Source organism: Macaca fascicularis, chromosome 10 (genome assembly GCF_037993035.2).
Source record: "Macaca fascicularis isolate 582-1 chromosome 10, T2T-MFA8v1.1".
NCBI classification, from domain to species: domain Eukaryota; kingdom Metazoa; phylum Chordata; class Mammalia; order Primates; family Cercopithecidae; genus Macaca; species Macaca fascicularis.
Window position 1 is genome coordinate 31,112,405 of NC_088384.1, and position 25,548 is coordinate 31,137,952.

The 25,548-nt window shown below is 45.8% G+C and overlaps 1 protein-coding gene across 1 annotated transcript; it reads left to right on the forward strand.

Annotated features, from left to right (window-relative positions):
• Positions 1 to 2,497: 2,497 nt before the first annotated feature.
• Positions 2,498 to 23,766, forward strand: LOC102142315 (PRAME family member 20-like). Its single transcript, XM_015457389.4, is given in 5 exon segments — positions 2,498 to 2,663; positions 18,810 to 19,109; positions 19,469 to 20,092; positions 23,111 to 23,616; positions 23,619 to 23,766. Coding segments are annotated over 5 exon segments (1,467 nt in total). The 5' UTR covers positions 2,498 to 2,661; the 3' UTR covers positions 23,654 to 23,766.
• The last annotated feature ends 1,782 nt before the right edge of the window (positions 23,767 to 25,548 follow it).

Below are 25,548 nucleotides of genomic sequence, written 5' to 3' on the forward strand. Positions count from 1 at the left end.
CCAACCTGGGCAACAAAGAAAGACTCTGTCTCAAAAACAAACAAAAAAAAAAAGTGAAAGATTAAAAGATGCAAAATACTAATAATCATAATGAATAGGATATATTGAGATCTTGCGCCAGGCATTAGGGTAGGACTAGCTGTGAAATATCTTACTAACTCCTCTTAACGAGTTCATGATCAAGAGACTCCTGTTCCCATTTTATAAATTAGGAAATTAAGGGTCACATAAATTAGGTAACTTACTCAAATAACTTGTTCGGGAGTAAAGTTACAAGCCCAAGCAGCTTGACCCCATGAAAAAACCCCAGTCATAACCACTATGTTTCTCTCATGTCCATGGGAAATCAGTGCTTTAGACGTTGCTGCCAATACCTGAAGTAAGATGATGGAAAGTTTCTCTCAGGAAGCAAAATTGTATCTCCCATTCCCTCTCCTTTTCTCCAGTGCGACAGGTGGGATATACATCCTCAAAACAATTGCTGAATGAGGCTAAATTAGCAATAACAGCTACAAGCCAGATTTTTATCCAGATACCTCCAAGATCCTCTCTAAGGGGACTCCCGAAAAAGCCACAACCAACCACTTAAAGTAGGGCATTTCTTCATGCCACATAATGTATAAAACGGAGATGTCACTTTACCTGGTATTCTATGGAAAGCTGGCCTCATTACCATGTATGAAGTAGCTGTAATTTGCTAAGTGCATGTTGTCTATATTTTAAGATATATTTATTAATCTAATGCATACATTACAACTACATGATCAGGAAGGATAATTTGAAAGACAGCTCCTTAACATGACTTACAAGGCCATAGAAGATCTGGCCTGCTTCTCTCCAGACTTCTCTCCATTCCTTCATTAATAAATTAGTTCAAACAGGGCTAACTTCAGTTCTCCAAGCCTGCCATGCTCCAGCTCATCTCAGGGCCTTCTCACACATTGCACTTGCCTGGAATGTTTATCCTCTCTTCTTGGGGCTCATTCCTCCTTAGTTCCAGTGTTTCATTTTGATGCCTCTTCCTCTGGAAATCCTTTCATGAACCTGAAGGCCCTAAACTATGGTGACAATCCACCTTACAATGTTATTTTGCACTTTGTAACACAATGAGAACCCACTTATTTATACTCTCCTAAAATAAAGAGTTTTCAGTCTGTGATGAATCTTTCTGTTTTGGTCTAACTGGTTTGCCAAGAGGGTACCGTATGCCACTAGGACAAGATAAAGCAAAGTAGAAGAGTTTCCATCAATGCACATAATGTTAAAAGCACATGTGTCAACTGAGCACTTACTGGGCACAAGACTCTGTGCTCTGTGGTGTATGTATTTTGTCACAATAACTCTAAAACAAGTACAATTTCTTTCTGCATTTTAGATGTAAAAATAGGAGGTTTACAGAACTTGAGTAACTTACCAAAGTTACACATAGCCAGGATTAAAGCACAGATCTGTGTGACTTTATTTTTAGAGAGGGAGTCTTGCCCTGTTGCTCAGGCTGGAGTGCAATGGTGCGATCTCGGCTCACTGCAACCTCTGCCTCCCAGGTTCAAGAAATTCTCCTGCCTCAGCCCCTCGAGTAGCTGGGATTACAGGTGCACACCACCACACCAGACTAATTTTTGTATTTTTTGTAGAGACGGGGTTTCACCTTGTTGGCCAGGCTGGTCTCTAACTCCTGACCTCAGGTGATCCGCCCGCCTCAGCCTCCCAAAATGCTGGGATTACAGGCTTGAGCCACCCAGTCTGTGACTTTAGATTGCAGCTTGTGTTGCTATATAACTCCTACGCTGTAAGAAAACCTCCAGAGGAATGGCTGAGGCTGGGCACAGTGATTCACGCCTGTAATACCAGCACTCTGGGAGGCCAAGGCGGGTGGATGGCTTGAGCTCAGGAGTTCGAGGCCAACCTGGGCAACACGGTGAAACCCCATCTCCACAAAAAATACAAAATTATCAAGGCATGGTGTCTCGCGCCTGTAGTCCCAGCTACTTGGGGGGCTAAGGTGGAAGAATTGCTTGAACCCGGGAGGCAGAGGTTGCAGTGAGCCAAGATTGTGCCACTGTACTCCAGCCTGGGCAACAGAGTAAGATTCTGTCCCCCAAAAAAAATAAAACAGAGGAATGGCTGAGACCAAGGCCACGGTGGAGATACCTATTTCCATAGATCCTTTAGGGCTTTCCTTAATCCTTTCCTTTAATTAAGACTCCAGTTGGTAAAGAGCTTTATACAAATTCACTGCATCCAGTCCTAGGAGGAGGAAGGGGCACATCTCACCCTGCCACAACTTCATCATGTCTCTCCCTGGCTCCCCAAGCTTCCTGGGGCTTTCAGGGCCAACCTAGCCTAGGCTGCAGAGATGGTTTATGAATATCTAGTACAGGGCTCCATGCCTGGGCCCTTAAGGGCCTCACCACACCCAATCTCTAGAAAATAAGCAACAACACCCAGCTTGCAGCCGGCAAAGCCCGGTCAGGAACGGACTTCCGGTTCAGCCGGATACGCCGGGCCACGGCATGCAACAGCCGCCAGCCATTTTGGGCTCATCCCGGCGAGCTCCCAGAGGGCGCCCCTGTGACCTTGGGTTCCCAGCTGTGACTGGAAGCGGATCCCACCGGCTCTGAAGTGAGGCTGTCCACGGAGGCTCCGAGAACTTCCTTGCCGATGTAATGTTCATTTAATTGTTTCAGGGCCCTTCTCCTATCCTTCCCTGGAATCCTAGGTCAGTTCAAACGATCACCCTAACGGGGACGCTCCCTTACCGTTGTGTTAGACCATGGTTTCTCCCTTCGAAGGATTCTTTATTATCCTTAATGATAACCTGTTGCCTCCTTAAATTATCTTTGGGGTTAACATCACGAGATAGGGTTACTTTATTGATTTGTAACAGAAAGGGAATCTCTGAGGCCAGAGGGTTGCGGGAAGATTGCCGAGTTAGAGAATAGGAGTAGGCATCCTGAGGGCTTAGTAACAGGAGGGAAGCCTGTCTCCTGAACGCCCCCTGAAGGTAGATTCTGTTACTGCCCTCAGTTTACGAATGAGGAAGCTGAAACTTAGCTTGAAATGTCCGCTGTCATGCAGCCAGTAAGTGTAGAGTCAAAATTCCAGTACCAAACTGTTCATCACTAAAGCCTCATCTATTTAACCAGAACCAAACTGTAGAATGTAAAATATCCAGGCAGGGCGCAGTGGCTCTCATCTGTAATCCCAGCACTTTGGGAGGCCGAGGCGGGCGGATCACCTGAGGTCAGGAGTTCAAGACCAGCCTAGCCAAGATGGTGAAACCCCGTCTCTACTAAAAATACAAAAATTAGGCCGGGCGCGGTGGCTCACGTCTGTAATCCCAGCACTTTGGGAGGCCGAGGCGGGTGAATCACCTGAGGTCAGGAGTTTGAGACCAGCCTGGCCAACATGGTGAAATCCCGTCTATACTTAAAATACAAAAAAAAAAAAAAGAAATTAGCTTGGCAAGGTGGCAGGGGCTTGTAATCACAGCTACTGGGGAGGCTGAGGCAGGAGAATCACTTGAACTCGGGAGGTGGAGGTTGCAGTGAGCCAAGATTGCACCACTGCACTCCAGCCTGGGAAACAAGAGCAAGACTCTTATCTAAAAAATAAAAATAAAAACATCCAGGGTGATCTGCTGCCCTTCTTAAGGAAGGAGTAATGTTTTACATTTTAAAAATATAATATACTTTATTGGCTTTTTAATTTAAAATAAGGAATATTGGCCGGGTGCAGTGGCTCATCCCCATAATCCCAGCACTTCAAGGGGCTGAAGCAGGCGGATCACTTGAGCCCAGGAGTTGGAGACCAGCCTGGGCAACATAGCGGAACCCTGTCTCTACCAAAAAAAAAAAAAATTAGGCGTGGGCTCTAGTCACAGCTACTTACTTGGAAGGCTGAGATAGGAGAGGGGAAAAAAAAAAAGGTTCTCACTAGATGGAACTTTTTTTGAGACAGAGTTTCACTCTTATCACCCAGGCTGGGGTGCAGTGGCGTGATATGGCTCACTGCAACCTCCACCTCCTGGGTTCAAGAAGTTCTGCCTCAGCCTCCTGAGTAGCTGGGATTACAGGCGCGCATCACCACACCCGGCTAATTTTTGTATTTTTAGTAGAGACGGGGTTTCACCATGTTGGTCAGGCTGGTCTCAAACTCCTGACCTCGTGATCCACCCGCCTTGGCCTCCCAAAGTGCTGGGATTACAGGCGTGAGCCACTTCTTTTAGTTCTTTGGTAAGACCCAACTCTGTCTTGCTGCCGAGTATCCATGTCTGCTCTTTTGTCTGCTTCAAAAATTTGTTCCCCCTCCCCTTCAGGCTTATTTCCACACATCCTTTAGGTCTCAGCTTTTGTACTGCTTCCCCTGAAAAGCATTCCTGGACTTCCCAAGTCTGAATTAGATGCTCCCACCACCCCATATGTTCTAAACTGCTTTATCATTAAGATAAGTTTGTTACAGTATAGAGATTTTTTTTTTCTTTTGACACTGTGTGGAGCCATTTTCATTCAAGGGCATTTTCCTTCGGCTGGAAAAACTATTAAAATTTTGCTATTTTATTTTTTAATTACTGAGTAATTACTGAGTAATGAGGCAGCAGAGAGCTCTCTTTATCCTGCACCTAACAGGATACTAATATGTGATAAAAGGATAAGGAAATGAATGAGTTCCACATCCTACTCCACAGCTGACCCTCCTGTAGCTCATGCTTTCTTTTACTGAATGATTAATGTGGAGCCAAAAGTCAAATCAAGTTACTCTATAAGTCAGCTTAAGCCTACCAAATTGTATTTAAGAGGGAATTTCTGAGAGCACAAACTGACTCTCAGAAACAGGTAAAGAAAATCCAATCATAAGAGAACTGTTACCTGTTGAGGGAAACGAGTTTGTATTGACTTCCATATAACTTGGATTTACAACCTCCAGATTACATTCACTTATTCAGTAAACATGTATTGAGTTCCTAGTATGTGTCAGGCTCTGTTCTAGAAGCTGGGGATATGGCAGTGAACAAACTTTCGAGAGCTTGACACTCTAGTGGAAGAAAACAGGCAATCAAGAAGGAAATAAGCTAAGTTCAGATAGTGATGAATGCTACAGAAAATAAAGCAGATTCAGGGAAGAAGTGCTGTGGTTAGGGAAATGATTTCCAGTGAGCAATGTGGGAGCAATAATGAGTTCTTGATGCCAGGGCAATAAGGGGATGGAATATTCCACCTTAAGGAAAGGCTTATCTCTATGTATACATACATAATTGACAATATGGTTTAAAGATTAGACTTTTGGTTACTTTGATTCATTTTAATAATTTCTAAGAGCCGAAATACTTATTTGTATACTGATTAAATTTAATTTTTGGACTGCAAATACTAAGAGCCATTCTCCAGAATGTGGTACCCATTCCGAAGTATTGCCACTCGTGAACTCACAACCAGAACATTGTTCTGCAACTAGGATGGTCCCATTTCCTCAGTTACTGTCTTACCACATCAACCTTACAATTTCACCAACTTGTGATTTATAAATTTTCGACCGTGTTTCTATTTTCTTGCCTTAATCCTTTATTGACTTATGGAATCGTAGATTTGAAGCCATTCCCACTTTCACCTGTGCAACATACAATATTGTAATATACAGATTGAACAAAATGGTTGGGAAATCTCTACATGGGACCCCAGGCTATGCACAAGTAAATATTAATAATTTAAGAATAATGCTATCATTTAATGACTAACTATAGGGCAGGCAACCGGATGCACATTTAATCTTTATTTTTATTTTTTTGTAGAGACAGGGTTTTGGTATGTTGTTCAGGCTGGTCTCAAAACCCCTGCCCCCAAGCCATCTCCCTGCCTTGGCTTCCCAGAGCTCTAAGAGTATAGGCATCAGCCACTGTGCACAACTTCACATTTAGTCTTTAGAACTGCCCTTTGAGTTGAGCATTTTGCACAGGGGAGAGACCAGTGTGTGGTGTTAAGAGATTAGCTCCTTTTGGGAGGCCAAGGCGGGTGGATCACTTGAGATCAGGAGTTCAAAACCAGCCTGGCCAACATGGTGAAACCCTGTCTCTACTAAAAATACAAAACAATTAGCTGAGCATGGTGGCATGCACCTGTAATCCCAGCTACTTGGGAGGCTGAGACAGGAGAACTGCTTGAACCTGGGAGGCGGAGGTTGCAGTGAGCTGAGATCAGGCCACTGCACTCCAGCCTGGGTGACAGAGCAAGACTCTGTCTCAAAAAAAAAAAAAAAAAAAAAAAAAAACAGAAAAAAAAGAAAAAAAGAACTTAGCTCCAGTTCTTTCCTGTGTTACTTACACAAAGTGTTTCTCAGTGGTAAAATGGGAATAAAGTGCTACGGACATTTTAAATTTTGTGTTGTGTGATGATTAAATAAAGTAGTGCTTGTAAACTGATATTAAACACTTGTTTAATGTTAACTGTTAGGAGTTACTATTGCAATCTTAAAATGTACCGTCCTGGGTAGTGATCCGATGATCATTTAATTCCATTTTCTTTTTATTTTCCCATGTTTGTATCATTTAATCTGGCTGGAAGGTTTCAGACTTGAAGTAGGACTGCTTAGACTTTACTACAAAAGGAGTCTCAAGTACATTTCCCATAGTCTTCCTCCCCTAGCCCCTAGAGAAATATAAACAAACCAGTTAAAAGGAATACCTGAGCACTGATAAGAATGTTTACAGCACTTTGTGAAGAGGGGAGTGAAAAACAGCCCCAATGACATCTTGCTGTTTTTATTTTAAGACTTGCTTGTAGCATGTAAATCTGTTGTGGTGGTGGTGGTGGTGGTGGTGGTGGTGGTGGTGGTGTTACAAGGTCTCACTCCGGTTACCCAGGCTGGAGTGCAGTGGTGCAATCTCACTGCAGCCTTTACCTCCCAGGCTCAGGTGATCCACCTCAGGCTCCCAAATAGCTGGGACAACAGGTGCATGCCACTATGCCCGGCTACGTTTGTATATTTTTAGTAGAGATGGAGTTTCGCCACATTGCCCAGGCTGGTCTCAAACTCCTGGGCTCAGGCAATACACCTGCCTCAGCCTCCCAAAGTGCTGGGATTACAGGCATGAGCCACTGCACCCAGCTGTATATCTTAATATAATCAAGCACACTACACAGTAAATCTTTTTATGCTTTAAAAAAAAAATTAAGGCTGAGCGCGGTGGCTCACATCTGTAATCCCAGCACTTTGGAAGGCCGAGGCGGGCGAATCACGAGGTAAAGAGATTGAGGCCATCCTGGCCAACATGGTGAAACCCCGTCTCTACTAAAAAAAAAATACAAAAATTAGCTGGGTGTGGTGGCGCGTGCCTGTAGTTCCAGTTACTCAGGAGGCTGAGGCAGGAGAATCACTCGAACCTGGGAGGCAGAGATTGCGGTGAGCCGAGGTCGCACTACTGCACTCCAGCCTGGCGACAGAGCAAGACTCCATCTCAAAATAGATAAATAAGTACATAATAGCCTGTCCAAATTATCTCATTCTACTCGAAGTACATTTATTACCATTTAACATAATTACTGATATTCCATCATACTGAATGTATTATGGTTCATTTAATAATCCCCTTACAGTTATTTTCATTTCACTAAACTATAAACAAATTAGAAATGAATTATTTTGTTAAGACATCTTTTTCCAAATTTCAGATAATCAAGGATAATACAGTTAATAATCTTTGCTTTTTTAAATATAATATGTAATAATCTTTATATATATATATATATATATTTTTTTTTTTTTTCTTTGAGACGGAATCTTGCGCTGTTGCCCAGGCTGGAGTGCAGTGGCGCGATCTCAGCTCACTGCAAGCTCGGCCTCCCAGGTTCACGCCATTCTCCTGCCTCAGCCTCCCGAGTAGCTGGGACTACAGGCACCCGTCACCGTGCCTGGCTAATTTTTTGTATTTTTAGTAGAGACAGGGTTTCACCGTGTTAGCCAGGATGGTCTCGATCTCCTGACCTCATGATCTGCCTGTCTTGGCCTCCCAAAGTACTGGGATTACAGGGGTGAGCCACCGCGCCTGGCCATTTTTTGGGGTTTTTTTTGTTTCTTGTTTTTTGTTTTTTGTTTTTTGTTTTTGAGATGGAGTCTCACTCTGCCACCCAGGCTGGAGTGCAGTGGTGCGATCTCAGCTCACTACAACCTCCACCTCCCAGATTCAAGCGATTCTCCTGCCTCAGCCTCCCGAATAGCTGGGACTACGGGCGCCTGCCACCATGCTCAGCTAATTTTTTGTATTTTTAGTAGAGATGGGGTATCACCATGTTAGCCAGGGTAGTCTCGATCTCCTGACCTTGTGATCCGCCCGCCTCAGCCTCCCAAAGTGCTGGGATTACAGGCATGAGCCACCGCGCCTGGCCATATTTTTTTCTTTTGGGAAGTTGTTTTGTGAAGTGTTTCTTTTTTCCCTCTTTTGTCTTATTAACTTGGTAAATTTTATTGTATATATGGTGACTTGATTTGCTCATATTGGACTCTCTTTGCATTATTAATATTTCTCATTTACTCATACTCCATTATTATTTTCATGTACTGCTGGATGCTGTTAAAAGATACATTTGGGCACGTTAAAATTTAAATGACTTTATTTGAGCATTCATTGATTCACGAATCAGGCAGCACCAGACCACAACTAGTTCAGTGCTCCACTGTGGGTGGGTAGGAAAGGGGGCAACGGAGGAAATTTGATGAAATATTCACAGAAACAAGACAAAGAAAACATATTTGATTGGTTAAAGTGGGAAGTCCCTAGTGAGAGGTTAGTTGGCAGTTTCTGATTGGTTAAGCTTAAATTTCATTTTACTGTTTACACTGAGTTGGGTTTTGGTTGGCCTAAGTAGGAACTCAAGGTGCTGGAGCCATCTCAGCCTCATGACTTCCCAATTAACTGTCTTTAACAGTACCATTGCATTGATATTTGTAAGTGAGATTGGTCAGTAGTCTAATTTTTAGAGGCATCATTGTCAATTTATGTTTTGGAATTTGGTAATGAAATAGCCCTGTAAATTTTAGTCTGTCTCATACAACTCAAACTTGAATCTAGTATGGCCTGGGATGAGTAAGCTGGCTGAATGATGGATTCTATCCTATCCTTGGTGGATAGGATAGGATAGTTTTCCCCTGAAGTGGATCATAACCCTTCCAGGTTGTCTCTAGTCGTTCATTGTTTTTGAGCTACTTTAGAAGACTGGTGATAGCATTGTGACATAATTCTTGTCTCTAGACATGTACATTTTGTCCTATTCAATTGGCTTCTCTCCCTACTGGAAGCCAATTTTACCTCCATTTGCAGATTCATTTCAATATTCTGGATCTTATTTTGGATTCTCCCTAGAAATGGTTTTAACACCTTCTCAGTTTCCTCATTAACCAATTAAATAACATCTTTAAAATGTGTTTATTTATTGATTTTGCCCAGGCTCTGGAGTGGAATGGTGCACTCTAGAGTGGAGTGGTACAATCTTGGCTCACTCTGTTGCCCAGGCTGGAGTGGAGTGGTACAATCTTGGCCCACTGCAACCCTCACCTCCCAGGCTCAAGCAATCCTCGCACCTCAGCCTCCCAAGGAGCTGGAACTAAACACATGCCACCAGGCCTGGCTAATTTTTGTATTTTTTTATAGAGACAGAGTTTTGCCATGTTGCCCAGGCTGATCTCAAACTCCTGACCTCAGATGGTCCACCCACCTCGGCTTCCCAAAGTGCTGGGATTACAGCTGTGAGCCAGTACACCCAGCCCCCTCAGGAAGAAATTTAGAACAAAGAATGGTGGTCAGAGTTCAATCTTCAACTCTCTTATCAAGGGCCCATGAGCCAGCAGTTGCATTTGGTGAGGGTCCAGGCTTCTGAAAGACAACTCAGAGATATATGTTAAGATGTTATTTTTCATTTTTATAGGAAAATTGAACATCTTTGGATCTAATTTCCTTGGCAATTATTTTAGGCTACTGTTCTCTTTTTTTTAAAATAAGAACCTGCAAAACATGATACATTTTGTTTATCAAGTTACTTATTTATTTTTATGTATTTGCTTTTTGAGAGGGAGTTTTGCTTTGTCACCCAGGCTGGAGAGCAGTGGCGCAATCTTGGCTCACTGCATCCTCCACCTCCTGGGTTCCAGCAATTGCCATGCCTCTGCCTCCCGAGTAGCTGGGACTACAGGCATGCACCACTTAGTAGAGACGGGATTTCACCATGTTGGCCAGGCTGGTCTCAAACTCCTGGCCTCAAGTGATCTGTCTGCCTCAGCCTCCCAAAGTGCTGGGATTACAGGCATGAGTCACCATACCCAGTCCCAAGTTACTTATTTATTTTTTAGGACTAGCTAGATGTCTAGAATTTCCCTTGGAGGAATTCAAGAGTTTTAAAATTTTTTATGTTTGGGAGCTTCCAGGACCCTAAGAGGGGGTCCGTATCTTGTGTCATTTCTCCCCCACCCAAGCTCCTGGAAATCTCTATTCTTACTGTCTTTATGAATTTGACTACTCTGATATCTTATATAACTGTGCGGGAGGGAAAGCTTTTCCTCTGCCAACTCAGGTCCAGTGGTGCGTGGGAGCTGCAAATGAGCAAATTAACAGATTAATAGGGGGGAAAAGTAACCAAACAATAGACAGATTAACAGGAGAAAAGACAAGATTTCTTTACATGTGTGTGGGGCAGCATTTAAATGAGAAGCTCCCTGAAGAACTAGAGGTAGGGATTTGTACACCAGCTTTATAGGGGAAAGGGTAAGGGGAGAAAGGGTTTCCATGGGAAAGATAAATGGCCTTTTAGGCGAATAAATGGAATATATGACGCTTGATGATGATGTGTTCTTATACAATTTATCATCCCATTGCAAGTGGCCCTGTCTGGGAGTGAAGCTCTCTTAAAGAGAGGCTTTATGACAACTTCATTCTTAGAAGGCTCTGCCTTTAGCCAGATAAGGGAAGCTCTGAAATGGCTTCTTTCTGCATCTGCTGTGTCTCTAAATGTCTTCCGTTTAAAATTATCTTCAATCTGAAAATACAAGTGGGATCCTACAGTATTTGTCCTTTTGTGACTGGCTTATTTCACTCAGCCTAATGTTCTCAAGGTCCGTATGTGTTGTAGCATGTGTCAGAATTTTCCTCCTTTTTAAGGCTGAATAATATCCCATTGTATTTATATATCACGTTTTGTTTATCCATTCATCCGCTGATGGACATTTGCGTTGCTTCCACATTTTGGCTGTTGTGAATAATGCTGCTGTGAACATGGGTGTACAAATACATCTTCAAGACCTTGCTTTTAGTCCTTTTGGGTATATTCCTAGAATTGAAATTGCTGGATCTAATTTTAGTTTTTTGGGAAACCACCGTACTGTTTTCCCAGGAGTTCCACCATTCTACATTCCCAGCATTGTACAAGGGTTGCAATGTTGCTGTATCTTCACCAACACATTTTTTTCTGTTTTGTTTTTTTGATAGTAGCCATCCTAATGGATGTGAGGTAATATCTCATTGTACTTTTGATTTGTGTCTCCCTAATTAGTAATATTGAATGTCTTTTTATATGTTTATTGGCCAAAAAATTATCTTCTCACTGTAACACTGTACTCCACCTTTTAGCACTATTCATTCACCAACCAAGGAGTCCCACTCATTGTTCATTATGGATGTGTCAGAGATTGAAATCTCAGAAAAATCAGTATGGGTCTTACCTTCATAGGTTTCAGTTTTATTGGCAGAAGTTTTTTTTCTTTTCTAGGTGGTGCATCTTACAAATCTATCCTTCTCAAAGCCATTTGACATTTGGCAAGAGAAGGCAGAGACAGGGAACCATCCTGGAGGGTTTTTTGCTGCTGGGTTTGTGGCAGAGCTCTAAGGATAGGGAGCAGAGAGTAGACAGGGTCTCCTGCTGCCAAGGCCTTGACTTTGTTAGACAGCTTTCTTCAGTTAGGTAAGCTACAATGGAATCCTCTCCCAGAAAGCTCCTCTTTTTGCCTAAGCTATCTGTGGTCAGGCTCTGTGGATAATGAAAATCAGATCTTTCAATAATTCTATGAGCTCTTGGAAGAGCTTGCTCTGTGTGTTTTCATAGATTGATTTCTGTTCTCAGGTCAACATAATATTGTTTTATGTAAACATATGGTAATATTAGTGTTAATGTTAAATAATGATATCAGAATACATGATTAAATATAGAGTTTATTTGCACACAAATCTTGACTATAGCCACCCAGGAAACACTCACTTCAGATGAACAGGGTCAGCGTTTCAAAGCAGTGAAGTGAAGGTTTCACTTATATGGGCAGAGACAGAGAAATTTTAGGAGGATTACAGAGTTTTCCATACAAAACCAGTGCATTCCTTACAGTGATTTGGTTGATGATAGAATACTATATTCCAAGAAAGATTACTTTGTTACTCCCTGAGAACAGGTAGTGATCTGAAGGGGTCTTATATCTGGTGCCATTTGGTCTTCCTAATTTTCTATAGTACAAGAATTAGGAGGAAAGTTGATCTATAATCAGAGAAGTAGAAGTCACAGCTGTATATTACATGACTCAGGCCACATAGCCACATTTCTCTCAAGGCTCAGAATAATTTCAAGTTCCAATAACTTTAAGTTGGAATTTTTTTTTTCTTTGAGACAGGGTCTCACTCTCTCACCTAGACCGGAATGCAGTGGCCTGATCTTGGCTCACTGCAACCTCCGCCTCCCAGGTTCAAGTGATTCTCCTGCCTCAGCCTCTCAAGTAGCTGGGATTACAGACGTGCACCACCACACCTGGCTAATTTTTTTTTTGTATATTTAGTAGAGATGGGGTTTCACCATGTTGGCCACACTGGTCTCAAACTCCTGACCTCGGGTGATCCACCCACCTCAGCCTCCCAAAGTGGTGGGATTACAGGCGTGAGCCACCATGCCCAGCCAGTCTGAATTAATTTCACATTAGTATCTCTCCAATAGTCTTCTCTTAGTTTTTCTTTTGTTGTTTCTTCTGAAGTTATAATTATACATTATTTTAAATGTCCTAATTATAATATTTATGTATTTCCAATATTTGCTCTCTTCATCCATTTACATGTCTTTCCATTTATTATTTTTACTCCATTACATTAATTTTTTAATTCTTTTTTTTTGTTTTGTTTTGAGACAGAGTCTCGCTTTGTCGCCCAGGCTAGAGTGCAGTGGCACAATCTCAGCTCACTGCAAGCTCTGCCTCCCAGGTTCACACCATTCTCCTGCCCCAGCCTCCCAAGTAGCTGGGACTATAGGCGCCCGCCACCACGCCTGGCTAATTTTTTGTATTTTTAGTAGATGTGGGGTTTCAGGTTTCATCGTGTTAGCCAGGAGGGTCTCGATCTCCTGACCTTGTGATCTGCCCGCCTTGGCCTCCCAAAGTGCTGGGATTATAGGCATGAGCCACCGTGCCCAGCCAACTTTTTAATTCTTAATACTGTTTTCACATTTATTGTTATCCCTAGATGACAGAAAAAAAGGGAGTGAATGGTTTATTTCATATGTCTAAATTACTTCTGCTATTATACATTTACTTCTCAGTTCTTGCTGGAAATACCAGGCACTCTTGTGCAGTCATATCAGCAGAAATACTCCTATTAATTATATTAGCTGTTTCCTATTTTATCTTTTTTAGCTTTCAATGGTTAAAAGATAATTTTCAGAAAAGTAGAATTGTGACTTTATACAGATATAAAAATGAACATGTATTAAAGAATTTATTGGCCAGGCGCGGTGGCTCAAGCCTGTAATTCCAGCACTTTGGGAGGCCGAGACGGGCGGATCATGAGGTCAGGAGATCGAGACCATGCTGGCTAACATGCTGAAACCCTGTCTCTACTAAAAAATACAAAAAAACTAGCCGGGCGAGGTGGCGCGCGCCTGTAGTTCCAGCTATTCGGGAGTCTGAGGCAGGAGAATGGCGTAAACCCGGGAGGCGGAGCTTGCAGTGAGCTGAGATCCAGCCACTGCACTCCAGCCTGGGCGACAGAACGAGACTCCGTCTCAAAAAAAAAAAAAAAAAATTTATTTTGGTCATATAATATCAAGTACCAGGCAGCTGTTAAAGAAGGGTTAAGCCAGCACACATCTCTATGACATGAAGGGATGTTGAGATGAATTTCAGATGGAGACAAAATTTTCCACAGGTAGAAGTTAGGGGAAAATCCTTACCAGACCGGACAGAATTTCTATGTCTATCAGTTACCTACAACTTATAAAGTTACAAAATAGCTCAAAGATAATGAACAAGGCTCAAATCTGATAACCAAGAAGGGTACATTACAGAGGATCCATTGCTTTCCATTGTAGAGGAGAAAAAAATCATAGCTTTTCCTCACCCATCTCAAGGGTCTTTGCTGATACCCCTATTTTTAAAAGGCAGATTAACAAGAGGACACCGTAGCAAATTTATCAAAGTTTTACGTGAACAGGAACCTTCAGAAATGAAGACTCAAAGACCCAAGGAGAACTTTAGTTTTTTGTTTTGTTTTGTTTTGTTTTGTTTTGTTTTGAGACGGAGTCTCACTCTGTCGCCCAGGCTGGAGTGCAGTGGCCGGATCTCAGCTCACTGCAAGCTCTGCCTCCCAGGTTCACGCCATTCTCCTGCCTCAGCCTCCCGAGTAGCTGGGACTGCAGGCGCCCGCCACCTCGCCCGGCTAGTTTTTTGTATTTTTTAGTAGAGACGGGGTTTCACCATTTTAGCCAGGATGGTCTCGATCTCCTGACCTCGTGATCCACCCGTCTCAGCCTCCCAAAGTGCTGGGATTACAGGCTTGAGCCACCGCGCCCGGCCGGAGAACTTTAGTTTTTAATTTAATTTTTTTTTTTTTTAGAGACTGGGGTCTTACTATATTGCCCAGACTGGCCTTGAATTCCTGGGCTCAAGCAGTCCTCCTGCCTCACCCTCCCAAGTAGCTGGGACTACAGGTGCATGCCACTGCACCTGACTATCTGTATATATCTATGCTTAGGTTTGATGAAGGATGGACAGTCATGTACAAGTATGATTGGACAAAAAGCCTGTGGTCTAATGGTAATAAGCTGGGGAGAACTTAACAAGGCCTGTTCTTTCAGATTCTTCTTGGCCCCTCTGCGTAGCATTTCTTTCCTCCTGGTATAGGATAGGACACCTGTCACATGGGGGTCTAACGACCTACTTTCAGGAGAGGAAGGTCAGAGAATTCCTTTATGACTAGCTCTCACACAGAAAGGCAGAGAAAAGTCAGAGAGAGACCTTCTAAGTGCCGTATTTTGGGGTGACATTCTGAGCCACAACACCATTTTTTTCCTACACTATGTACATAATTATTTGCCTCTTTTTATTGCCATAGACAGCCCCATTGTTATGTGTCTTATTGCACTGGCTACAGCTTTCCCAGACAATGTTGATAGTGTGCATGCTTGTTTCTAATTCAAACATCAACAAAATTACCCATGATACAGCCCCTCTCTCTCTCTCTCTCTCTCTCTCACACACACACACACACACATTATATATATGTATATATGTATGTTTATATATAGAGAGAAAACAATTTTTTGATTAGTCATGGAGAAATATAAGACAAAAGGAGTATGAGACTATGAGCCAAGTTTAATAAAGTGGCGAAACAGCGGGCCTATGTGTTCAGATCCCTCTTGGCAAGCCTTCGTCTTTGGAAATAAGGATATGCCTTTCCTTCTGGTATAAGGGGAGCACCTCTCACAGGAGGATCTTATACCTACTACAGGGGAAGGTCAGAAAATCCTGCCTGCCCATGCCGTTTCTCAAATTCCTTCAGCTTAAAATATTCAGTATGCTAAGTTGCTGTATTTTGGTAAGGCACATCCTAAACTCCATCAAAGTCCTGCTAGAAGCAGATACCAAGATGCAAAAACATCCAAGGATTTTACTAGGGGAGCTCCCTATAAGGGGCATTGAGGAGTGAGCAGGGAAGGCGTGGAGACCCCACAGACCTGCGTCGCTGTGTTTGGTGAAGCAGAGCTGGAGGGAAGGTTGGGTGGAAATGTGTGCACTCAGGAAGATTTGGCAAAGCCATAAGGGAGTCCTCAAGCCAAAGGTGGTTGTCACAGGAGTGGTGTCTCCCAGGAACTAGTCTGTCACATTGTCTCCCAGGAACTAATCTGTCCTTAGTCATTGTTGGTGAGCAGCATGTGGTGGTATGACTTGGGCCTTAAGGCTGCCAGGGATTCCCGCTGCCCTTGCTCAGGTGCATTTCCTGAGTTGGAGGTGCAGGGCACACTCTCATGGTGGCCACACCATCTTCATCTTATTTCTGACTTTTAAAGCAATGTTGGCTGGGCGCGGTGGCTCACGCCTGTAATCCCAGCACTTTGGGAGGCCGAGGCAGGCAGATCACGAGGTCAGGAGATCAAGACCATCCTGGCTAATGCAGTGAAACCCCGTCTCTACTAAAAATACAAAAAAAGTAGCTGGGCGTGGTGGCAGGCGCCTGTAGTCCCAGCTACTCGGGAGACTGAGGCAGGAGAATGGCATGAACCCAGGAGGCGGAGCTTGCAGTGAGCCAAGATTATGCCACTGCACTCCAGCCTAGGTGACAGAGCAAGACTCTGTCTCAAAAAAAAAAAAAAAAAAAGCAATGTTTATAAAACACCACTACTAAGTATCAGGTTCAGAAGCTTCCCTTCTGTTTCTTCTTTGATTTTCCCAAATGCATTGACATTAATAATTAATAAACCTAACATTAACCATTCTTGCTCAATTGTACTTCATCACTATTTGTGAGAGATATTTATAGATTTAATGTGTCAGGCCTTTGATTTGATTTGCTAGTATTTAAGCCTTTGCTAGGTAGCTTCCAATGTATGATTGGCCAATAATTGTCTTTTCTTTTTTTTTTTTTTTTTTGAGACGGAGTCTCGCTCTGTCGCCCAGGCTGGAGTGCAGTGGCCGGATCTCAGCTCACTGCAAGCTCCGCCTCCCGGGTTCACGCCATTCTCCTGCCTCAGCCTCCCGAGTAGCTGGGACTACAGGCGCCCGCCACCTCGCCCGGCTAGTTTTTTGTATTTTTTAGTAGAGACGGAGTTTCACCGGGTTAGCCAGGATGGTCTCAATCTCCTGACCTCATGATCCGCCCGTCTTGGCCTCCCAAAGTGCTGGGATTACAGGCTTGAGCCACCGCGCCCGGCCTATTGTCTTTTCTTATACTGTCCTTTGTCCTCGCCCAGTTTATTACCAAGGCCATAGTGGCCTCATGCAAATGGATTTCATAGCTTGTGAGACTAAATGAATGTTTCTTGTCTCTGACTAGCATAGATTCTAGAATGCTGCTGTCCAAAAGTGTAGCATCTAGCTACGTGAAGCTATTTAGATTGTAATTAATTAGAATTTAATTTAATTTAAAATTCAGTCCTTTAGTCACGCTAGCCACATTTCAAGTACTCGGTAACCACATGTGGCTTGGGGCTCCCGCATCAGACAGTGCAGGTCTAGAACTTCCCCCTCCTTACACAAAGCCTTGCTCTGTGGTGGACTGTGGAAAGTGATGGGATGAGGTCTACACTCGCATTTCACGGGAGTCTACACTCCCGCATTTCACGGAAAAAAGGAGGCATTTGGGCAGTTGAAAGAATCCATAACTAACCTGAACCTGATGCTCTGTGAGAGCATAGAAAAAAAAAATCCTCCATTCCATATTACCCTCAACTCCATCAATGGGATTGTGGTAAGCGTCTATTGTGCAAACTTGCCCTTGAAATGCACTTAAAATATATACTGCTTGTCTGGTGTATGTCAGGAACTATGTTTATCACTCAGACTATAGCAGTAATGAAAGCAGATACAGCCCCTTTTTTCATGGAGCTTATAATTTAGCAGAGAGGAGACAGATAATATGCGAGTGTGTGCATTTATGTGTGTGCGCGTGCGTGTGTGTGTGTGTGTAAGAGAGACAGAAACAGAAAAGGGGTGATAGAAGAAGCGCTGTAAATCAGGTTAGGAAAGATAAAGCTGTAATTAAGGGATGAGAGTGCTATTCTACTTGGGTGGTCAGGGAAGACCTCTCAGGGTGAAATTTTAATAGAAACCTGAATGAAGTAAGGGGGCCAGCCATGAGGATATTTGGGAGAAGACACTTCTAGGCAGAGGAAACAGGAAGCGCAAAGGCCCTGAAGCAGGGCGTTGCTGGTGTTTGAGGAGAGAAATGGAGTCCAGTGTAGGTTGCTGGTGCAGAGTGAATAGTGAGGGGAGTGACAGGAGGTGGACCCTGAGATACTCGGATGCTAGACTCTGAGGCGCAGCTGCAGGGTGGATTGTATTCACAGTGAAAATGAAGCCACTAGAGTTTTGAGCAAACGAGTGTCATGATCTGAGTTTGACCACAGGGTGCACAAGGACAGAAGCAGAGAGACAAGTTAGAAGGCCACTGCAGTAATAGGGGCAAGAGATAATGGCTTGGTAAAACTGGAAGTGATGAGAACTGCTCAGAATCTACATATGCTTTGGGAGAATTGATGTGGAGTTTGGGGACAGTGTCCTCAGTTATGTGTTCATGATCTTGATGGTGAAGGCAGAAGAGGAAAGTGTGGGTCAATTCAAAGCCTCTACAGCCTGGCAAGGAATAGATCTAAACCCCTGAGGTTCTGGATCCCATGTCCCCAGGGCCTGAGGGCTTCAGGGTCTCAGGCTTACAAGACCTGAATGTTGGGGTTTTGGTCCTGAATGGCGGGAGGAGCCAGCATTTGGTTCTGTGACAGATGCAAAAGGCTTGCATCTCCCGCGTTGGCCTGGGAGCGATGCTGAGCCATTAGTCTTCTGAGGATTTCTACCTTCTTCTGCTCCAGGTCCATGGAGGTGAACCACCCAGCACCTCTCAGGCTCTTGGAACTTGCAGCCCACAGCCTGCTGAGCAATGAGGCTTCAGTTCTACTGGTGTTGGAACAGCTCACAGTGAACCTTTTCCCGCCACTACTCACTGCTGCATTTGCCAAGGGGCACAGAAAGGCTCTGAAGGCCTTGGTGCAGGCCTGGCCCTTCCCCTTTCTCCGTCTGGGCTCTCTGATAGTGCAGTGGCCCAACCAAGACAGCCTGCAAGCTGTGGTGGATGGGCTGGAGGCCTTTTCTGCCCACAGGGCTTGTCCCAGGTAAGGGGGATGCTGGGAGCAAGACCTCAGCTCAGAGCCAGAGGGAGGGTGAGCTGAGATCCAGGGGAGGGGAGCGTTAAATCGCCTCGGGGGACAAGTGGGGAAACTATATGTTTCTGAGTTAAGTGGTTGATGGTACAGCTACAAGGCTTTAAGGAGAGGGCTTTTTACCTTCTAGGGGTGGTGGTATGAGCTGTATGAGGAATAGGGGCTAGCAAGGAGCCTGGGTGAGGGAGGAAAAGCCCATTGGAGAGGAGAGGCGAGGCGAGCAGGTACTGGGGTCTGGGGAGCGGCCCAGGACTGCTGCCGCTCATCTCACATGGGCTCTCCAGCATCTCCTCACTCCTGTCTCCCCACAGGAAGTCAGAACTGAGGATGCTGGATTTCACCCTGGACTCTGAGCAAGTCCACAGTAAAGGGGCTTCTGAAGCCTTGGCCAAGTTCCCATTTTGGTTACCATCAACAGTCAAGGCAGAGATGCCCCAGGCCGTGGCCAGGCCCAAGCCAACAGAGAATATGAAAAAAGGACCAAAGCAGCCATGGGAAGCAGTGGAAATACACATTGATCTTTTCCTGAGAGGCCCCTTCAAGTTAGATAAGTTCCTCTCCAGCCTCCTGACGAAAGTGGAACAGAGCCACGGGGCCCTGCATCTCTGCTGTAGGAAGCTGCACATTGAGGAGATGCCCTTCCACAGTCTGCTGGGGATCCTGAAGACACTCAAGCTGGATTTCATCCAGGAGCTGGAGGTGTTTGACTGGTTTGACTGGTTCTGGGCATTGTCAGATCCAAACCTATCTGCAACACAGCTGGGAAGGATCTTCAACCTGCGCAGCCTCAAACTCATCTACTACAACTGGGCCTTCTCCTCACGGGGCGAGCGGCCCTCCAGCTACTTTCTCTCACAGCTCACCAGGCTGGGCCACCTCCAGAAGCTGCACCTGTCTTACTCCTACCTCTCGGGCAACCTACATTATGTACTCAGGTGAATGGGTGGACAGGGGCATCCAAAGAGTTCCCTGAATACTCCTAAGTGAGGTCAGGACAGGGGAACAAGACAGGAAATGGGGCCCATTCTTAGATGCTCATGGAATTGTGGGCACAGCCTGGGAACCCAGGGTTCAGATGCAGTTGATGGCTGGGATCTGCTTTGGAAACATTTGATGGGGAAAGATGCATGTTGCTGTAAAAATAATATCCACTGCCGGGCGCGGTGGCTCAAGCCTGTAATCCCAGCACTTTGGGAGGCCGAGACGGGTGGATCACGAGGTCAGGAGATCGAGACCATCCTGGCTAACAATGGTGAAACCCCGTCTCTACTAAAATACACAAAAAACTAGCCGGGCGAGGTGGCGGGCGCCTGTAGTCCCAGCTACTCTGGAGGCTGAGGCAGGAGAATGGCGTGAACCCGGGAGGCGGAGCTTGCAGTGAGCTGAGATCCGGCCATTGCACTCTAGCCTGGGCGGCAGAGCAAGACTCCGTCTCAAAAAAAAAATAAAATAAAATAAAATAAAATAATAATATCCACTTTGGGAGGCTGAAGTGGGAAGCTTGCTTGAGGCCAGAGTTGGAAACCAGCCTGGGCAACAAAGTGAGACCACATTTCTACAAATAAATACACAAAAATTAAGGCCAAGCACGGTGGCTCATGCCTATAATCCCAGCACTTTGGGAGACAGAGGCAGGTGGATCACTTGAGGTTAAGAGTTTGAGACCAGCCTGGCCAACATGGAGAAACCCCATCTCTACTAAAAATACAAAAATTAGCCAGATATGATGGCATGTGCCTGTAATCCCAGCTGCTCGGGAGGCTGAGGCAGGAGAATCTCTTGAACCCAGGAGGTGGAGGTTATAGTGAGCCAAGATCGCACCACTGCACTCTAGCTTGGGCAACAGAGCAAGACTCCATCTCAAAAAAAAAACAAAAACAAAAACAAAAATTAGCTGGGCATGGTAGTGCACCTTTCGTCCCAGCTACTCAGGAGGCCAAGGCAGGAGGATTGCTTGAGCCCAGGAGTTTGAGGCTGTAGTGAGCCATGATTGCACCACTGCACTCCAGCTTGGGCAACAGAGCAAGACTCTGTCTCAAAAAAAATTACAACAAATTTAATTTAAAGATCTAATTGGCTTTTTTTTCTCTTTAAAGACAGGAGGTCATTATGTCACCCAGGCTAGAGTGCAGTGGCACAATTACGTCTCACGCAGCCTCAGACTCCTGTGTTCAAGCTACCCTCCCGTCTCAGCCTCCTAAGTGGCTAAGACTACAGATGCGCACCACTACACCTTGCGAATTTTTTAAAAACTTTTTTTTTTTTTTTTTTTTTTTGAGATGGAGTCTCGCTGTGTCTCCCAGGCTGGAGTGCAGTGGCATGATCTCGGCTCACTGCAAGCTCCGCCTCCCGGGTTCACGCCATTCTCCCGCCTCAGCCTCCCAAGTAGCTGAGACTACAGGCGCCCGCCACCACGCCCGGCTAGTTTTTTGTATTTTTAGTAGAGACGGGGTTTCACCATGTTAGCCAGGATAGTCTCGATCTCCTGACCTCGTGATCCACCCGCCTCGGCCTCCCAAAGTGCTGGGATTACAGACTTGAGCCACCGCGCCCGGCCTTAAAAACTTTTTTGTAGAGACAAGGTCTTGCTTTGCTACCCAGGCTGGTCTTGAGCTCCTGGCCTCAAGCCATCCTCCCACCTCAACCTCCCAAAGCACTGAGATTATAGGCATGAGCCTCCATGCCTGGCCTTCTAATTGGCTTAGGTTTGTGATTCACAAATTGGGACAGCCTCCCATTCTATAAAATAGAATAAGAGCTCTGATGAGCTGAGCGGAAGAGCCTGGCTTTATAAGCAGAAAAGTGATGAAAAAAGCCAAAACAAAAAGCAGATTGGTCAGTTGACAGTTACTTTCCTTATAGGGTTAAAACAGAGGGCACTTCCTTATCATCCTGGGCCCCTTCTGATTGGTTGGTGTGAATCTCCTGTTTTTTGGAAAACTTCAAAGTTCAGTTTGATTACCTGACACTTAGCACAAGTGACTGCATTCTGGTTTGCTCTGGTCTTTTGAGGTCTAGTGCAGGAGCTTAGTCCAAAACAGTGGGCTTCCATTTATTTCATTTAATTTTTTAGTCTTTTTTTTTTTGAGACAGAGTCTCCGTCACCCAGGCTGGAGTGCAGTGGCATGATCTCGGCTCACTGTAATCTCCACCTTCCCCTGTTCAAGTGATTCTCCTGCCTCAGCCTCCCAAGTAGCTAGGATTACAGGCATGGGCCACCACGCCTGGCTAATTTTTGCATTTTTAGTAGAGACGGGGTTTCACCATGTTGGCCAGACTGGTCTTGAACTCCAGACCTCAGGTGATCCACCCACTTTGGCTCCCCAAAGTGCTGGGATTATAGGTGTGAGCCATTGCGCCTGTCCTAATAATATGTTTATTTACTCAGCAAACCTTTTCAGGCACTGCTGAATGTTACACTGGTTCCCAAGAAAAGATCCTGAGACAGCACAGGTTAGGCCTCTCCTTCTGAGCTCATACTGCCCCAGACAGGTGGGTACAGAGCTCTGAAGGACAATCTGTATCCACTCTGTGCACGTCTCCTAGAAATTTCCAGATAGGGCATTCAGGACCCCCGGCCCTGGCTTAAACAGAAGCCTGAGCAGCAGCTTCCCCAAACCCAAACCTGAGGAATAATGGGCTCAGCCTATGGTTGCTTCTCATCAGATAAGCTCTTTCAGGTGGCTCCTCTCAGCAGTCATATTGGGTATGGATAATGTGAGTCTCCCTTTCACCAAAGAGAAACTTAGAGTTGGAGGGGTTTGTGGGGGACCTGGTAGGTCTGTTGAGAGAGAGCCTGGCCTTGGGACACCAAAGGACATGCTTCTGACCCTGCTGGTAAAAGGCTTCCCTAATGAGGGGGTGGCCATAGGACTGGCCTCCTCAGGGACAAGTAGGTGTTCCGGGCGGGGGGCCTGGGCCCTACCCTCACACAGCCACCCTTCTCTCCTCAGCTGTCTGTGGGTTCCACTGCATTCCCTGGAGATCTGCTACTGCAGGCTTCTCGACACTGACATCACCTACTTGTCCCAGAGCCCTCATACCACTTGCCTGAAGAAGCTGGATCTGAGTGGCAACAACCTGTCCTACATGATCCCTAGGCCCTTGGGGACCCTGCTGAGGGAGGTCTCAGGGACGCTGCAGCACTTAGACCTGAACCACTGCCGGCTGAAGGATGCCCACCTCAGTGCCCTCCTGCCCGCCCTGTGCCGCTGCTCCCACCTCAGTTCCCTGAGCCTCTCCGACAACCCCATCTCCAGTGCCTGCCTCCTGAGCCTGCTGGAGCACACAACGGGGCTGATGGAGCTGAAGCAGGTACTCTATCCTATCCCAGTCGACTGCTGCATGTACCTGCATGGCCTCTCCTGGGGTCCCGTGAACAAGGACAAGCTGTGCCAGCTGCAGGCTGAGATACAGAAGCAGCTGCAGGCCATGCAGCGGGCTGACATGCAGTGGAGCCCCCCGCTGCCCTTGCTTATGCAGCTGGTGCAGTTTGAATGAAGAGCAGGAGCCAGGCTCAGGGAACAGAAGTCAGAGAGGGCAGCTGGAATCACAGCTGGGGCCACATGTTGTTTGCAAGGAACATAAAATAAACTTCCATGGGAACTGTCTGGTGCTTTCTTCATTCCCCTTGCTCCCCTTTCCCAGTGCAAAGCCTGGCCTGTTTCACCTGTTCATTATCCAGCCACACGTTATCCAGGTGGCTCTACCGCCAGGTCACCAGAGACCCCAGAGGTCCAGCCCTCCCTGGCAAACACTCCCTCTTCTGGCCACTCATTCAGTTTCTCTTTGTCTTATGCTTCTGGATAGAATGAAGTGGGTCCTTAGCTGACTTCCCCACCTTTGGACATGAGCTGTACGCTGGAGTCGGAACAGCTCTGGGGGCTGTTGGGAGACTGGAAGGAAGCACATGCCTGGCACCAAACCCAGAGCACGCGGCCATCAGTCAGCTGATCACCATCCAGCACGTGCTGGGGCCAGGTGCTGCTGTCCTCAGACCAGGCATACATGGAGAGCATGGGTCGCAACCATTTGGGAAGTCCCTACAACAGGGCAAAGTCAGAAGAATCAGGAGTGGCTGCTAAGGCAGGTCAGGGAAGGTACCTCAGAGAGGAGGCCTTTGAGTCCAGTCCTGAATCTGTGGCAGAGATCTGGAGTCAGGAACCCTGGGAGGGGCCCGGCAACAACAGCGGCTGAGAACCGGGCCTGAGCCTGGCAGGAGAGGACGGGTCAGAGGTTCACAGGCCCAGGCCCCCAGCACCATGTAGGTGGAATACAGTCAAGGCTGATGTAGATGGAGACAGAAGACAGACACAGGGGAACTTATGAGTGAACAAGATATGTCTAGAGGCTGCTTGGAAAGGCCTGGACCAAACTGACACACAGGCCCAGAGAAAGCCAGAGAATTACTGCTGGGTAGGAGAGGTTTATAGAACAGCCTTCAGTCCATTCTGCTAGCCCGCTTGTCACTTTCTGTTTATTTCCTGTCCTTGCTGAAGCTCTGCTGTAGGCATCCTGGTTCCACCTATGTAACCCCTGGAACCAGAGATGGGTAAGAAAGCCTTACTTAGTGGAAGGGTCCTCAGTGCCTCGCTTGCTGAGTTCTTCTTCCATCCAGGCGAGGGAGCTTGCCTGCTCACATGAGCCATCTTGCAGCAACCTCAGTGCCTCCCGAACTACCCTGACTCCAGGTTGTGATAGTACTCAGCAGATTCCTCATAGGATTCCTACAGAACAGCACGGTCCTTGTGCACCCACCTTCCTCTGTGTACCGCATCACGCTCAGAGGGCCAGCCCCGAAGCCATACAGTCATCTCCAGCAGTGTGGCCTGAGAATGGAGCGTGCTGATTTTTCACATTGTCCATTTAGGTAACAAGTACTTGCCAAGTGCCTCCCAGGTGACAGGTACTTTTGCAAGGGCAGAGGATGCAGCAGAAATAACTCAAAGTTCCTACCCTAGTGGAGCATGGGCTCCATGGAGATAAGCAAGCTGGCAGGTAAATGCCACGTTTTCAGGTTGGGAAAGGGCGAAACAAAGGGAGTGGGGCCCGCTGCTGAGGGGTGGAAAGGGAACTGTTTGCGATAAAGTACACACAAGGTCTGTTTTAGAGCAGAGTCCTGAATGGAGGCAAAACCTCCAGGCAGAGGAACAGAAAAGCACAAATAGAGGAAGATCAAGATACAGAGAAATGCACTGGGGACTCAATGCACTGTGCCGTTACTTACTCTGCTGAAAAAAATCAGATGCTTCCCCAAACCCTGACTGGCTAATAGCCTCTGATCCACACAATGCGCCTTTCTACGATGCAGCCATGCAGGCATGTAACTGCAGCTGTTCCACATGTCACTATCAGAGTGTAAGATCAGATTGGATGAATGAAATCCCATTGC